The sequence below is a fragment of the Hyalella azteca genome, unplaced genomic scaffold (assembly GCF_000764305.2).
Source record: "Hyalella azteca isolate HAZT.00-mixed unplaced genomic scaffold, Hazt_2.0.2 contig17904, whole genome shotgun sequence".
NCBI lineage: Eukaryota > Metazoa > Arthropoda > Malacostraca > Amphipoda > Hyalellidae > Hyalella > Hyalella azteca.
Window position 1 is genome coordinate 58,411 of NW_025947668.1, and position 16,827 is coordinate 75,237.

Below are 16,827 nucleotides of genomic sequence, written 5' to 3' on the forward strand. Positions count from 1 at the left end.
GTGCATCTGACTGTGACTGTACCTCTGCGGGTGCAGGTGCGTTGACTGTGCATCTGACTGTGACTGTACCTCTGCGGGTGCAGGTGCGTTGACTGTGCATCTGACTGTGACTGTACCTCTGCGGGTGCAGGTGCGTTGACTGTGCATCTGACTGTGACTGTACCTCTGCGGGTGCAGGTGCGTTGACTGTACATCTGACTGTGACCTCACCCTCCTGGGGGCGGGTGTATTAGCTATAATTGGTGGAATTCTACAGACTGCGCATCTTCTGACAGTGACTGTGTCCACGTTTCAGTAGATTTTTTAATCTTTGTAAAATGTAGATAATATAATATACAAATTTCAATTGCCATCATATTCTCCTATTCCATACCTATAGGATACTTCAGTATAATTATGCCATTATTAATATATAATATATTATTACGGTATATAATTATGATATAACTAAGTATAATTATGGCATATTAATTTATTAAAATCTATCCAAATTCGAGCGGTGATAAAGGTATGGGTCGTGATTCGCATTATACCTTAGCTAATTATATCTAATGGATTTTTCCGTGTTTTCACCGTGGATTTAATCCCTCACGCTCGCTAAACTCCTGGTACAGCTCTAACTTGAAGACAAACAATTTATTCATCTTCAATCCTTTGTTCATGTGAGAAAATATGTACAGCAAGCGGTTTATCAATTACGTTTAGCATTAGATTTGAAGTAAAGGTTTTAATCGATCACAATCAAATTAAATTTTCGTTTGCATTATTCACGTTCACGTAATTGATATTCCATCTAATTTTCCAATAAATTAATGTTTGTCATTTTTCATTAATTGTAAAAAAATTATCTACGATACATTTTTTCTTGATGTCTTTGTATCTGCGCGTGTTTGTCCCGCAGATGTCCCCGTCCCGCGTGCAGGTGTCCGTTGGGGGACGGGCGTCCCTGCGCTGCCTGCTGGACGGCGGTCCGGTCCTCTCGGTCACGTGGTACAAAGACGCCGTCCACCTCAGGTCAGTGGCGGTCTGGTCCTCTCGGTCACGTGGTACAAAGACGCCGTCCACCTCAGGTCAGTGGCGGGCCGGTCCTCTCGGTCACGTGGTACAAAGACGCCGTCCACCTCAGGTCAGTGGCGGTGTCTCTTATACACATCTAGATGTGTATAAGAGACAGATCATGAGCGGTAGTCTCATCACCATGAGCGGTAGGCCCATCATCATGAGCGGTAGTCCCATCACCGTGAGCGGTAGGCCCATCATCATGAGCGGTAGTCCCATCACCGTGAGCGGTAGTCCCATCACCATGAGCGGTAGACTCATCACCATGAGCGGTAGGCCCATCATCATGAGCGGTAGTCCCATCACCGTGAGCGGTAGTCCCATCACCATGAGCGGTAGTCCCATCACCATGAGCGGTAGTCTCATCACCATGAGCGGTAGGCCCATCATCATGAGCGGTAGACTCATTACCATGAGCGGTAGACTCATCACCATCTCTTCTTCCGTGTGTCCCTGGGACCTCTTATCATCTGTCTTCCCGAGAAGCTGTACCCATCACTCTTATCAAAACAACCACTCCCCGTTCTTTGGATCAGGATATTAGCAGGTCTCAACGCAGTTCGATGATTCAAAACCCGAGAAAATTGCTATTTCCTGTTATTTCAATTCATAATAGTTCGGCCGCATCTGAGGCAGCAAGTTTAGGGAATTTCTCCGTACGCATAGAGTTATTCTCGTCTAGTNCTATTTAGGTAATTGAAAATCAGATAAAAATAGCTTCCAGGTCAGCTGAATGGGGGAAATTTTGAGGAAAACATACTGAGGTTTGTGCGAGGGTTGTGCAAGAGCAATTCCCTCTATTTAGCGCAGGAGTGAATATCAATCATAATACCTGAAAATATCAATCGCTCTATTACTTATCGAGTTTCAACTCAGATGAAAAAAATATTAATAACCTCCTAACTCCTCAAAGTAGCTCTTTATGCAATCATTTTAGAGTCACAAATCAATATTTACTTGTATTTCTTCAATAATTACAAAAATAATTGAAAATAGTTACAATAATAATTACAAATTACAATAATAATTACAAATTACAATAATAATTACAAATTACAATAATAATTACAAATTACAATAATAAAAACAAGTTACAATAATAAAATTGTAATTTGTACAGCGGTTACGAGACTGCTTCTGGAGCGGACAGCTCCGGGGCGCAGACGCTGCAGCTGCGGATCCCAGCAGCCGCCGCCGCGGACGCCGGGGAGTTTGTGTGCGGGGCGAGCAACGCGCACGGCGATGCGCAGGCGCCCTTTACCGTCGTCGTAGAAGGTATTAATTGATTAATTAAGTAACAGGGCGGTCATAATCACATTAAATTGTTGAAATAAGTTATATTGAAAAATGAAATCGAGTAAAGAATTACACAGTTAAAGTTCTTTTATATTTTATTTTAAAATAATCTATTTAACAAGAAGTTTCAACGAAGACGGCAATGATCGATGAGGAGGGATATGATCATTTAAACCTAAGTTTCAGAGATTTAAACTTTTTTAATTTCCACTCATGATAAAAATCTGGTATTCTGCTCCTCAAGTTGTTGCATCAAATTTAATTGGTTTATAAAATCATGTTTTTTTGTCCAGGCAATATAGTGCCAATGACGAACAGACAAATTTAGATAGATGCTTGAATAATCTACTCGGACCAGCCGAGCTACAATTTGAAATATTGAATAAATATGACTATATAGTAAATGAAGTGCAATTGAATCTTAAAATATGTAATCTTAAACTAAAGTCTAACCTCCCACAAAAGAAAATTAGGCATAGAGTTATGCAACCCCAAAAACAAATTAAATTGACACGCCATTCACGCAAAACGAGGAATAAAGAATACGATTTATTGGCAGAATTGCAGAGATAATCATGACCGATTAATTTGGCGTTCCTGCAGGTACTGATTCGTAGACAGCACTGATCAATGTATATTGGAACCACACGGAACAATGTGTATAGAAGCCCATTACGTACAGATTGATTGAACCGACCAGAGCTCTGAACTGCATAAAAATGAATATCAGGAGCTTGTTCGCCTCGTACCAAACATTGACTTGCCCGCACAGCTGGACAAAGGACAACCGCACTGCGCACCAGAAAAAATTATATTCCCTGTATTATCATGGAAGATTATTAAGCGTTCAAATTTAAGAAATTATCGGTGAGAAATTTAATGTCTCACAACCGGTATTACTGCAATGTTATTTTAACATTATAGAAGTCTTGATAATAATCGGATATATCGATTGATGGTAGGAATGATCGATTATATCGAATACTTGTTTATGGATAATTAAATTTATTTATGATCAATTACATTGACTGATGTTTGACTGACTTGACCTACGATCGACTGATTGCTTATTGACCGCTTTGACTAACGATGTAAATGTAGTGCTTAAGTGAAGTGCTTGGTGATTGAGTGAGTGATGGTGATCGAGTGCAGTGCTTGGTGATTGATTGAGTGATGGTGATCGAGTGCAGTGCTTGGTGATTGATTGAAATGCATCGTGCTCAAGTGATGTTCTTGGTGATCAAATGTAACACAAAGTGATCGACAATTGTGCTTGATCGTTTTTTTTAAATTAGATAGAAATTAACACTTGGTAATGGAAGGTAGAACTTGGTTATGATATTACCTGGTGATGAAGGGTATTAGTAGTAGATGAAATGACATAATATACTACTAAGGACTAGAATTCAACGTATAGGACTATTTACCTGTGCGCTCTCGGTTAGAATCAAACATTTAATTCTGTAACCTACAAAGGATTTTTTTGGGGGGTTCCACGTTTTGATTTATTGTTTCACGGAAACCGACACAGATGTCCCTGGAGCCCCGACCGCAGTTCAGGTGCGTGAGAGCGACGCGCGTCACGTCTCGCTCTCGTGGTCGCCGCCACCAGCGTCGTCGTCGGTGAAGGCCCCCGTCATGTCCTACGTCATCACGATTGAAGAGCACAGGGACGATGGTATGCAGAGCCTGTCCCATATTTTTTTACATTTGTTGGAAATGTAAGGGAACCAGATATAGCAGTGACAAAATTAGCGAAAAATCACACGTCTGATTGTTGTTTCAAAATATTACTTCATTCATGCCTTACTCTTATCATGTAACAATAGTAAACGATGAGTTACCTCTGATTATTACCGCTTTCTTTTTTCTCATGTTCATCTTCGTTCTTGTTTCCACTCGGCCCTTATTTCGTCTTTTCTCCAGTTTCCTCCTTGCACTTGTCTCCACCTCATTATCCTTCCATCTTCGACCACTCAACTGCAAGAAAACATCAACAATTCTCTTCTCTCGCAGAAGCGATGGAGAGCGAAGCGTTGCTGGACCCACAAGCGACCGGCAGTTCGGGGACCGGTGACCCAACCACGAGCGTCGGTGACCGCAGAGTCGAAGTTTTGGTTTCTGGGGCGAGCCTCAGCCACCGCGTGTCCGGTCTGCTGCCGTACACCTGGTACAGCTTCTCTGTCGCCGCCCAGAACAGCGTAGGGCGAGGACCGAGTTCTGGACCCTTACGCCACCGCACCCTGGAGGAAAAGCCGTCTGCACCGCCCACTAATGTGCAGGTCAGTCGGTGCACCAATTTTAAGGATCCTTCTGCACCACCTACTAATGTACGGGTTAGTCGGTGCACCTATTTTAAGAAGCCGTCTGCACCGCCCACCACTGTGCAGTTCAGTCGGTGCACCTATTTTAAAAAGCCGTCTGCATCGCCTATTAATGTGCAGATCAGTTAAAGCAACATTATAAAAAGCTGTCTGCAGTGTAAACCTATGAACAGGCCACTCATTCGAAGAAGCCGTTTAAACTGCCAGTCGTGCAGTTTCTTCGGTGCCAACAGTTTGAGAAGCGCGTTAATGCGCATGTGTATTGGTGTATTGCAACAATTATTTACACTGACTGTACATCGAAATAAAGAATTGCATTTAATTAAAGTAGAGCAGCGGCAAGTGTGTAATGAAGGCTTATGCTTCATCGGGTTCGTTACGCGGGTGCATCAAACATCAGCCACCAAAAACTAATTTATTGAACAAGAACAATAATTAAACAGTATTGTTAGAAAGGTTGACACGACTCTAGATAAGCTAAGTGCCCAGTCCTACAATTCACAATAGGTGACAAAGGTCGTAGCACATCCCAGATCCTGGGAGCACACGAAGATCCTTCCAAGCAAGTACTTGGAATACATGGTCCCTGAGGCAGCTCACTCTCGTGACCCGCAACCCTACATTGGAAATAAATACTTCCATACTGACTGATATTATAACTTATGCACTTGCATGACAGATTCCATATATGATCACTTTTTAACCAATTTACATGAAACAGAAATAGCTAATTTATTGTTAGGATACCTTGGGCTAATATAGCAGCTCACCAATAAAGGCAGTGTAAGATGACTTAAAGCACAGCAGAAGAGTGGCACAATAGGTCAACTAGGCCTGAAAATGGGTTGTTCACGGTAGGACCTCCTCTTAACGACTGACCTAACGCACGGTATAGTCTCTCGTAAGAACGATTTCCTTTTGGTGTCTTCTAATATGTAACTAACTACCTTACAAAGTGATAGCGCACGGCATGAGTGACACTCACGAATTATATCTTGAGCCACTTACGAGTTTTGGAACTTGCCCATCGCTAGTGATCGCACTAGCAAGGTGCATTGGAGGCACGTACCTACTCAACATGCAGGTGATATGCATGGTAAATGATGCATACCCTTTGAACCAAGTTATATAGCCTTTCCGTTCTCTATGTACTAAGAATTGGTTTTACTAACAATGGAGGGCTGAATTAACTCGTCTTGTACATCTTTTCTCGTTGCAGGTGATGCGCTGTAATAGCTTCTTGTCCTTCCTCTATTCACTGTGGATCGTCTCAGGGGTGCACTGCACCAGGTTCTTGTCCATCCTTCATTCACTAAGGATGTGGTTCTTTGCAGGTTGTGCTCTGCACCAGGTTTTTGTCCATCCTTTATGCACTCAGGATGTGGTTCGTCGCAGGTGTGCACTGCACCAGGTTTATGTCAACCCTTTATGTACTCAGGATCTGGTTTGTTGCAGGTGTTGAGTTCGAGCTCTCGATCGCTGCGCGTGTCGTGGCTGCCGCCGCCTCGCAACGCCTCACACGGACGTCTCTTGGGCTACTACCTCGGCATCCGGTTCCGCCTCCCCAGGTTCGAAGCCTCGCCTCACGCCTCACATTCATGCGCCAGATTAGGCATACCTGTAGCTAACGCTTGATCAAATTTGCGCATCATGATATTTGTCATTGACAAGAAGGTTTAGTACTTACGGTGGTCAAAGCCCCCAGGCGCCACTTGTGGCTCTAATTCGGTCCATGAACACTTGGCTGTATCATTGAGTTTACTTAAAGGAGATGATGAAAGACGTTGAATTCTTAACGTATCGGCAGCACGAGGGACGGTGCAAATGACGAAGACAGCGCTTACAACTTCACGACGGTGGGCGGTAGCGACACTTCGTCCACCGCCACGCACACCATTGTCACTGACCTGCATCCTCACTCCTTCTACGACGTAATAGTCAGGGCTTTCAACTCTCGAGGGGCTGGACCCTCGTCAGAGCCCGTACTGGGGCAGACTCTTCAAGACAGTGAGTGTTGTGCTAGTTCCTCGGCCTCATTTACGCAAATTTTTTCTGAGGCCGAGCTTCGATGCCTTCCCGTCGCTGATATTTGTTGCAGCAAAACATGTTGAATTGTACGTCATTGCTCGTCGAGGACGCAGAGGCTCTCGTTTCAGAAACGAAAGGCCGTTTATCATCCTAAACACTTATTGTTTGTTATTTCTGTATCCTAAGCAACGTATAATAAACCGTACTAATTGCTCGTCAGAACCCTCGGCACCCCCTACATCACTGACGTGTGAGGGCCTGAGCGCCACGTCGCTGCTGGTCTCTTGGTCCCCTCCGCCAGAGGGCGCTCGTAACGGGGTGGTCACGCGCTACCGAGTGTCGTTTTCGGCTCTTCGCCACGCCGGTGAGTTGCCGGCGCTGCGGAACTTATTTCGCTTTCTTCACTTACGATATAATCTTCAGAAGAGATGATGATATGTGTACGTGAGATTATAAAGATGTTTCATTGTAAAATAATTTCTGCTTTGAATTTGCATCTTTGTTAAAGCTTAACCGAAACCATTTTTCTAAAGAGTGCTTTATCAGCAATATGCCAAATTCATAATATATACTCGTGCCCTTGCTGTTGGAGCTTCTAGAGAATTAAATATTTCTGTTTGTGGGATACACTTAGTAATAATTTCCTGGGTTTTGTTCTCCTGTTCATGTAAAATTTTTAGTAAAACATCCGGAATTTTTACATTTTAGCTTCTAGCTCAACATATTTATCGCCTTTCACAAGGAAGATTTTTGTTTATATTTGAAGTTCATTCGTTCAATTGCTTATGTCCAAGTGGAGATTTTTTGTCGCCTGTCAGGTTTTTTTTCAATGAATAAATTCAAGCAACGTGGGACGGATGCAATTTAGTATTTTGCACTCGCAAGGTAGATTGTTAAAGGTTAAATGATGTACCTGCATGCATAATTAATTAATTCAGAATAATCAAAACATTCAATCGTATGTTTATGTTGGCTACTGGAAAATGCAGGGTTCAATTTTCAGTTAATAGTATGTTTTGTTTAATATATATTTATTTAAAAATATCTAAGTAGTAATTATATTTTCAACTGCAGTAAGGACGTCTAAAAAATTATTTTCATGCCAAATACCTCACGTCTTCAGTTATATCATTTCTCTTGATGTCGTCCGCGTTGTGCAAGCATTTGCACTTTTCCGTATCCCAGATCCGGCGACCGCACAGCCTTCAGGACAAACATTTCTGAACCTCGCAACAGTAACGTCATCTGAGTCGTCCTTGAGTGATGATGAACAGAACGTCGATGTTCACAAAGTAACATCGGCGCAACTGGAAAACCTCGAGGAGTTCACGAACTATTCGGTGGCCGTCGCAGCGGCTACTGAAGCCGGTGTTGGTGTCGCTTCTGAAGCTGTCATTTGCACCACGCTCGAGGACGGTGAGATTTCTTCGATTTGTATTAATTTAATTATCTATAATTTGCAATAATATATGCGCAATAATTGTATATGATGTACAATAATTGATTATCGAAACATGTTTTACCGTTTACCGAAAATAAGTAATATTTTTTGTTATTCTTCTCTGCGAGATAAGTATCCATCTCGACATTTCATTAATTTATCAATGCGTATGAGACCAGATGAGATCTGCAAGCATCGAAAAATGAAAGCAAAATGCTTGACGAATGTAATATTCAGCTCGATTTAGATATCGTGGATATCAATATGTAACTATTTCTTATTTTTCTTTATTAGTCATTCTATCGATCTATCTCTCTGCTGTTGCCATTTCTATTTATTGCAACCACCGTATTTATTTCTGTTCTTCATTGCAGTCCCTACGGCCATCAAGGAAGTGAAGGCCTTCGCCACAGGCCCCCAGAGCGTGATGGTGTCTTGGTCGCCCCCCAGAGCGGCGAGGGGGCGGCTCACCCACTACACTGTTTAAAACGCCCTACACACGATGCCTGATTATTACAATGCATTGCAATAATCAGTATAATGATAATTCTCTTATTTCAATATCTTCCAATCAATTCAATGCATTGTAACGTCGTCGTGAAGTTATACAGCTTATCTTTGCCAAACTTTGGAAGAAGTGCCGTTCAATTTGATCTGCAGGTATTCAGAGGCCCAACCTTTCCTTTATTATTCAATGCTTATTCAAAGTCTTATTAAGTCTTAAGACTTAATAAGTCTTAAGACTTAATTAATAAGTCTTAAGTCTTATTCAATGCTGTTGTTACGGTAGGCTATTGAAATTCGCATTAAACTTATCCTGAGGAATACCCGATTCGTCAATATATACGCCATTGTGTGGGGTTTGCAGGCATTCAATCGGTTCACTGCAAGTCACATTCAACTATCGAGTGACTATAACCCACATTGTCCAATATTACGCAGTTTGTGTGATCATTCAGGAGATGCTGCAACAGCCGCTTATAACATTTAGCCGAATATAACCATCCTTTTATCCACCATTATGCAGTTGCATGGTGTTATAATTCAAGAGATGCAACGAGACTCACATATAGCGTTCAGCCGAATATTATCATCATTTTATCTCCCATTATGCAGTTGATGTTATAATTTAGGAGATGCAACGAGAACCACATATAGCGTTCAGCCGAATATTATCATCATCATATCTCCCATTGAGCAGTTGGTGCGGGCATCTGGTCGGTGGGCGGAAGCGTGCTCGTCAATTGGAAGCACGACGCACTCCTGCAATGCCGCACCGTCGGCGATCTCTTATTTCAATATCTTCCAATCAATTCAATGTATTGTAACGTTGTCGCGAAGTTATACAGCTTATCTTTGCCTAACTGTGCAAGAAGTGCCGTTCAATTTGATCTGCCGCTCTGAGGCCCAACCTTTCCTTTAGTTTTTTATCTATCCCTATTTCACAGTCTTTTTTAATGCTATTGTTACGAGTAGACTATTACAATTCGCATTAAACTTATCCTGAGGAATACCCGATTCATCAATATATACGCCATTGAGTAGCGTTTTCAGGCATTCAGCCGGTGCACTGCAAGTCACATTCAATTATCGAGCGACTAAAACCCACATTATCCAATATTATGCAGTTGGTGATGCCGCAACAGCCGCATATAACGTTTAGCCGAATATAACCATCATTTTATCCACCATTATGCAGTTGGTGTTAGAATTCAGGAGATGCAGCGAGAGACACATATAACATTTAGCCGAATATAACCATCCTTTTATCCATCATTATGCAGTTGGTGTTAGAATTCAGGGGATGCAGCGAGAGACACATATAACATTTAGCCGAATATAACCATCCTTTCATCCACCATTATGCAGTTGGTGTTAGAATTCAGGAGATGCAGCGAGAGACACATATAACATTTAGCCGAATATAACCATCCTTTTATCCAACATTATGCAGTTGGTGTGATCATTTAGGAGATGCCGCAACAGACACATATAACGTTCAACCGAATATAACCATCATTTTAACTCCCATTATTCAGTTGGTGCGGGCATCTGGTCGGTGGGAGGCAATGTGCTGGTTAATTGGAAGCACGACGCACTCCTCCAATGCCGCACCGTCGGCGTGCCGGAGCCCTCCAGGACCTGGACCCGCGGAACGGAGCGCGTCGCTCTAAACTCCCCGGGGTGCGCTTGCCAGGTTTAACCCAGCCGACATTCAATGCACTTTTGAGTACTAAAATAACTTGATTGATTTAACAGCAAATTTTACAAAAAGTTTATAAGCACAACAAATGGTCAAAATTTACAAGTTCCTTAGCGAAAATACCTCTCGGAGCCAAACTTCATCGTTACTTCGGTTATCCTAGAATTCAAGTTAGATCACTTGATTCCAAAGTGCGACCAAATTTCACACTGCAGACATTCAAACCTAAATTAAAAAATACAACACAAACTTTGAAATAACCACAAGGAGACAGGCCTATCTATTTACAGTTTCATGAGGATAAGAACTGAACGGGGCCTTTACACTATAGGCATCCTGTTAGGAAATACAAACGCTGGATCTTAAAATTTGCATTTTAAAAATACTGATTGTGGACGCAACGAAGTACGAGATTTCATAAGGTATTTCATTAAAAAGTTTTCTTATATAAAGATAGTGTGAATTTTTGCAATATTTTCTGTCCTTTTAAATTCTCGGTGAATGTATTCCCTATTACTTATTTTTATTCCGTATCTTGCACATTTCTAACTTGGCATTATCTTAACGCTTAAGTTTCTGGTATTGAAGTGTCGGGAGGATTGTTTGATTTGAAAATTAATTTAAGAATCAATTACGATTTATTTTGAACTCTCGGTGCAGGCTCGTAGTGCTGGACGACGGCTCGCTGCGTCTCGTCTCCCCGGGCCGAAGTCACAGCGGCTCCTACAGCTGCACGGCTGCCAACAGCTACGGCTCGGACACCATCACGTACAACGTCACCGTGAGAGGTCACTCTCATCACTACTACTTTTTTATGGCAACTCATGTAGCTCGAGATACATTCTAACTTACAAAAAAATTTGAACTATTCCACTAGTCACGAGTGGAACAATGGGGTAATTTACAACAATTTCAGGTTCATTTACAGTTTAAAAACCAGATCATGAATCATAGTTGATTTTTCATTCAACGCAGCAAAAAAGTAGCCAAGGAGTAGTATTGGGTTCTACACTTCTTTAGTTCACATATTCTTCATTCCAATTATTGACTTTATTCAATTAATGGTGTTCCGTGTACCCAATTTGAGTTATGGGTTTCAGTTTTTATTCAAGACGCTCCCCGTAAGTCATAATGATTTAGTTATATGTTTCAGTTTTTATTCAAGTTAAGTCATAATGAGTATGTCTGTTAACATGAAAATATATTTCCAATCAGTGCCGCCGTCGCCACCTGAGCTGCACGTCACAGAAACGACCTCATCGTCCGTCAGGCTGCAGTGGGACGTTGCAGACGAAGGAGGCGCCGCTGTCACGTCTTTTGAACTCGTCTACTCGTAAGCTGACCGCATGCTTGCTGATCGAGTTAGGCTGTTTTCCGCCCCTATGTATCTAAATTCGTCTTTTTTGGTGAAAACTTTCCTGAAAAATGTAATGCCATGTCAGATAGACTAACTACGCTCTCATCTGTTGATATGGACTCGCAATTTGGTGCTTTTTTCAAAAGATAATAACGAAAATAGAATCCAATGCAGAAGGAGCGAAAAAATAACAATTGTTATTGGAGCGTATATTTTTTGTATTTTTAAGCGTCATTCTACCCGCTGTTGGCCTCAATTCACGCAGTACAGAAGACGGGCCAGCAGTGAACATTAACGTGCGAGGTGACAGCCACACCGTGTACGGCCTGCAGTGCGGCACGCGCTACAACTTCCACATCACGGCTCGCAACGCCATCGGTGCGTGTCAAGAGATACACCAATACTCTAAATATGATGTATAATAAATTATCTGAACACTCAAAGTGTGTCTGAATGATTCACGTGAGCGTCATTTTGTCAGGGTCGAGCGAGCCATCGAGTGTTGTGACGGCTCGCACGAAGGGCCGAGCTCCCGTGGCTCCCCCGCTGTTCCAGTTCGTGACCAGCAACAGCACCCAGGCCACCCTGTACCTCACCCAGTGGGACTCTGGGGGCTGTCCCATCTCCCACTTCGTGGTCCAGCTCCGCGACTCCAACAACCACTGGACTACGGGTCTGCTCCTTTGAAGGATAATTTCATATGCTCCTAAATAACTAAAAAATTTTGTGCACGTTGTATTGAATTTTTATCACACTATAAACTAGCAACCTGCGATACATTTGCATTTAAATTAGGCAAAATTTTTAACTCTAATGTTTATCGCATAATTAGTCGTACCATTCTAGTTCGTCCGATGAATAAACGCTCGTTTAAGGCGTTAAATACGTTGTCGAGTTTTCGACGGATTTTCATAAACGAAATTTGTTTTTGAAAATTATTAAAAAAGAATTGAGTCCGACTCACGTTATTTAAATTTGTGGTGCAATTATGAAACTAAAACGACATTTAAGGGATATTTCATTACATTAGCACCCTATATATGTGCCGTGAAATTCTACGGTGAACACTCGTAATATTCAAGTATCTATGACGTGTTTCGGGAGTTCACAATAAAAGGAACTATCCCATTTTGCTATAGAAGCAAGCAGGAAATAAGTTCTATACAAACAAATTAACAGATCTCTCAATAATATCATTTGTTGCAGTGAGCTCGGAGGTGTTGCCGAGCAGGACGTTCGCGGTGACGGGCTTGTCGGGCGGGGGGGACTACGACATTCAGGTTACGGCGCATAACGCAGCCGGCGCCACCAGGGCGCTCTACTCCATCTCTACCCCGCTACCACAAACTGATGGTGACTTCCACGTCATAAAATTCAATAAAAATTGTGCATATTTGTTTCGAGGGCCTAATCGACTTTCTTCTTACACGAGTATTAGTACGTCTTATTCATGTCTCCGTTTACAATTGAAGGAAGTTACTCATATATGCCTCTTAAACTGCGGGGATTATCAGATGTACATTCCTTTCAGTTCATAGATCCGTCCTTGATGCGCTATCTTTTACTTTACGAATTCGTGCGTAATATTCATTCGTTCTACCGAATACAATTGATATTGCTATATTTTATGCACAAAAAATAATTGTTATCTCCTACTTGCATCAATTTGAAAAAAAAATCATTGAAGGCTAAAGTTTGTTTTCTCAGCGTCATCGTTGTAACATTAGCCCACAAATAAATTGCACTGGACAAGTCTTCTCAAGACCTTCAAGCTTTGTCTGAATGGGTCGCCTACCAAAGACCACCACTGCCCTGGATGTAATGGACCATCATGATTCCTTCCTTCCGGAACATAGCCTTCAACACTTCAAGCCGTCCGTATCTAGGCCGTGCGTCGAATCAGCCCTCGGTCGAACGGCTACTTGTCGAAATTTTGGAACAGAAAACAGAACGGTGCTATCTGAAACCTAACCTCAGATGCGGTGAACGTAAACTTACGTAATTTAACGATGCCCGGAAGTCATATTCGATCCGCGGCCTGGAGGTGAACGGCAGGTTCTATGCAAGGCCGGAGGAAGACAAATCCGAGTGGTGCACGGCTGATTGGTGGATGTCCAGAGAGATCCAAGGCGTTCGATTTAGGGCTTATTGGTGCACAAAATTGGTGGTGCACGGCTGCGCTCCCGTCTGAATATCAACCTCAATGTGCATTCACTCAGTAGCGAAGCTCCCAACCATGGAGTGAACGTGGTCGCCAAATGTGCGGCTCCACTATCTCTCAACTCGTAATAAAAAGAGCTAGATATCATATATTATTATGTTTCCATGTTTTATTTTGCTTGTGACGCCTCATGCAATGAAACTTCAGACGCTGGCACGGCATGGGACGGCCTCGAGCGCTCCAGACCCGCCACCCTGCAGCCAAGTCCCTGGAACGAAGTGCGCATCGTCCTTCCAGTCTGTCTCTCGCTGCTGGCGCTCGTCGCTGCCGGCGTCAAGGCTCTTCTATGCATCAGAAAAAGTTGGTCTTTCCAGTATCTGCGTCAAAAGAAAATTAATTGGTTCATTCCGTGAATTATTTCGCTAGGTCCCACTGACGGCACTTCACTAAAGAAGAGCAGTTGGAAATCATTATTTAGTCTACATATTAATCGAAATTTATTACATTTATGCGGGGAACAAAGTAATCAGAAAACAAGTTGCCCATTTCCATTGATTACTTTTGCACTTCATAAGCGAAGAAGCTTATTGTGCATCAGTGGTGCTTCATATAAGCAGCATTCAAAACTCAGTCTCTTTTCAAATCTCATAATTTGTTGCTATAGGTAAATCGTGAATTTAATGGTGTTATCTATTAATTTCTTTTTTACTGCTATTATCAACCTTTTTTTTATGTGTTCTGTTTAATCTTATTTCGTATCAACGCAAATCCAATTACATGCTTGTATATATCACTACGCTTATTTATGAACGTGGTCTGCTTTCGGTCTCGCAATTTATTTCTTTATTAGTAAGTGTGCTACCTATGGATTTAAAAGAAATTGTCTGTCATAAAAAAATATTATAGTTAATTAAAAAAAACTTTTCTGGTGATTATTTCGTCAAATATTTTTCGTTTGTACGGGCATTTCAGGGAAATCGAACACAACGAGCAAAAAGGAGACGTACAACGCAGCCGACGACCATTGCCTGTATGAGGCGGGCAAGCCTGCGGTCGTGGCAACTCACGACGCTCCGGACTACACTGAAATTGCGACTACGCACGGGGAAGATGGTGAGAATGACCGATATTAAAGGATTTACGTTGTTGTTATTTCAATATAGATGTAATGAATCCGAGTCATTGAATAAAATGGTCACAAATAATCTGTGCATTGAAGAAATTTTGAATCCTAATTGACTAGAAATTGAAGAGTACAGCTTACCTGCGCACGATTGATATTAAATGTAATTAAATTAAACTGCAATTCTTAAATATGCGTTAAATATTGTACAAATGTTTCTTATTCTTGACCAGGCTTTGGGGACTCAGACACATATGAGTGCGCCTCAAACTCCCAATTTGGGCCACTCCCAGCCAAGCCTCCCCACTCGACCACAGCTCCGTCCCCGAACAGAGGAAGGCCCCGTGTGTGTCACGGGGAAGCCGTCACGACGTTTTCTGATAACAAGTCAAATAAAAGTCGGAGTTATGCAACGCTCGTTTACCAGGCTCCTTCCGTCGGCAACGTAGATTCTGGAAACAGAGTAAGTGTTTGGAATAGCGTAATGAATAAAATTTATCATTCGAAGTACATACTTATATTCTTTTGACTCTCATTTTTTGTCATTTTCAAACTTTCTGCTCATCACACAACGCTTACGTACTAATTTTATAGATTCAGACCGCATGTTTCTCCTTAAATTGTATAATTTTCACGTATAATATAAATTCGTCCGCTTGATTAGATCATGTTCGCCAGCATTCAGTATTAACCACCTTGCCGATTTGACAATAATTTTCAAACTATCGAGGGATTCGTGCTCGCAACTTGCTGCTCCAATCTTTGTGATCTTAACCACTCGGTAATCCCTTGCACAATATGCTGTCTCAATTGTTTTAAATGTGCTCAATGTACAGAAAGTCCCGCTTTTACAGGATAGAGACTGCGGCAGAGATTCATTTCCGGATAGCAAAGTGCTGCAGAGCAACGCTCCAGCAGCAGGGCTCTACCACGAAGAATCGGTGTTAGTAAATGGAGCTACCACTACCACTGCATTCCACGCACCGAAGAGCAGAGCGTTCATACACGTAGAGATACCTCACAGGTTAAGCTCCCACCAGCCCACGCAACACGNACAGGCCCCCAGAGCGTGATCGTGTCTTGGTCGCCCCCCAGAGCGGCGAGGGGGCGGCTCACCCACTACACTGTTTACTGGGACTCTGCTGCCAGTCGCTCGTCTCAGACGCACTACAAGAAAGTTGAGCCCAACCATCATCATCTCAAGATCAAAGATCTTCCCCAGGAAACAATCGCGGTGGGTAAAATAATCTTCTGATATCTGATAACGACATAACCACGTCATTATTTAAATGACGCTCTTGTGTCTGATAACGAAATTATCAATAAAACATGTTGGCAAACATTTCTAGATGGACGGCCTTCTCAAAAAACCTCGATACAGCGTGAAATTCAATAGTTATTTTATTTAAATTATTCCCCACCTTGATTACGTCATCAAATAGTTAACTGAAAAAATCAGCATTGCGAAAATGTTCAATTAACCGTGAAATTAATGTCAATGAAGGTGCAGAAATGTCTGAAACATATTGATTAATTTGACCTCAAAAATATTTTAGAATATCATTTCATTTCCGATTCACTCTCACAATATTCACAACTAGAATATTTCTATAATTTATTATTGTTATAGCGATGATGCATGAAGCGATAACATGGTGACTCTCTCCGAAGGTGTGGGTGACTGCATCAACATCTATCGGGTCGAGTCCTGAGAGCGACAAAAAGACCGTCACTCCATCGAACACCGGTAAGAAATTCCTGATAATATGACAAATCAACTAAACACCAACCGCTTCAAGTAAGATCTTCCAAATGAAAAATACGCCCTACATACG

General features: G+C 42.0%; 1 protein-coding gene across 1 annotated transcript in view; it reads left to right on the plus strand.

Moving 5' to 3' along the window:
• The window catches only part of LOC108680623 (Down syndrome cell adhesion molecule-like protein 1 homolog), a 25,054-nt gene extending 8,989 nt beyond the window's left edge, over positions 1-16,065 (plus strand). Inside the window, exons 9-29 of the mRNA XM_018169497.2 lie at positions 37-130; positions 902-1,506; positions 2,180-2,334; positions 3,887-4,033; positions 4,372-4,637; positions 6,135-6,247; positions 6,487-6,686; positions 6,928-7,071; positions 7,893-8,123; positions 8,523-8,629; positions 9,350-9,365; positions 10,188-10,332; positions 11,012-11,139; positions 11,567-11,684; positions 11,974-12,086; positions 12,190-12,381; positions 12,915-13,061; positions 14,077-14,229; positions 14,842-14,982; positions 15,226-15,455; positions 15,847-16,065. Coding sequence (XP_018024986.2) covers positions 37-130; positions 902-1,506; positions 2,180-2,334; positions 3,887-4,033; positions 4,372-4,637; positions 6,135-6,247; positions 6,487-6,686; positions 6,928-7,071; positions 7,893-8,123; positions 8,523-8,629; positions 9,350-9,365; positions 10,188-10,332; positions 11,012-11,139; positions 11,567-11,684; positions 11,974-12,086; positions 12,190-12,381; positions 12,915-13,061; positions 14,077-14,229; positions 14,842-14,982; positions 15,226-15,455; positions 15,847-16,065 — 3,664 coding nt within the window. The remainder of the gene's footprint in view (positions 1-36; positions 131-901; positions 1,507-2,179; positions 2,335-3,886; positions 4,034-4,371; positions 4,638-6,134; positions 6,248-6,486; positions 6,687-6,927; positions 7,072-7,892; positions 8,124-8,522; positions 8,630-9,349; positions 9,366-10,187; positions 10,333-11,011; positions 11,140-11,566; positions 11,685-11,973; positions 12,087-12,189; positions 12,382-12,914; positions 13,062-14,076; positions 14,230-14,841; positions 14,983-15,225; positions 15,456-15,846) is intronic.
• Positions 16,066-16,827: the final 762 nt, after the last annotated feature.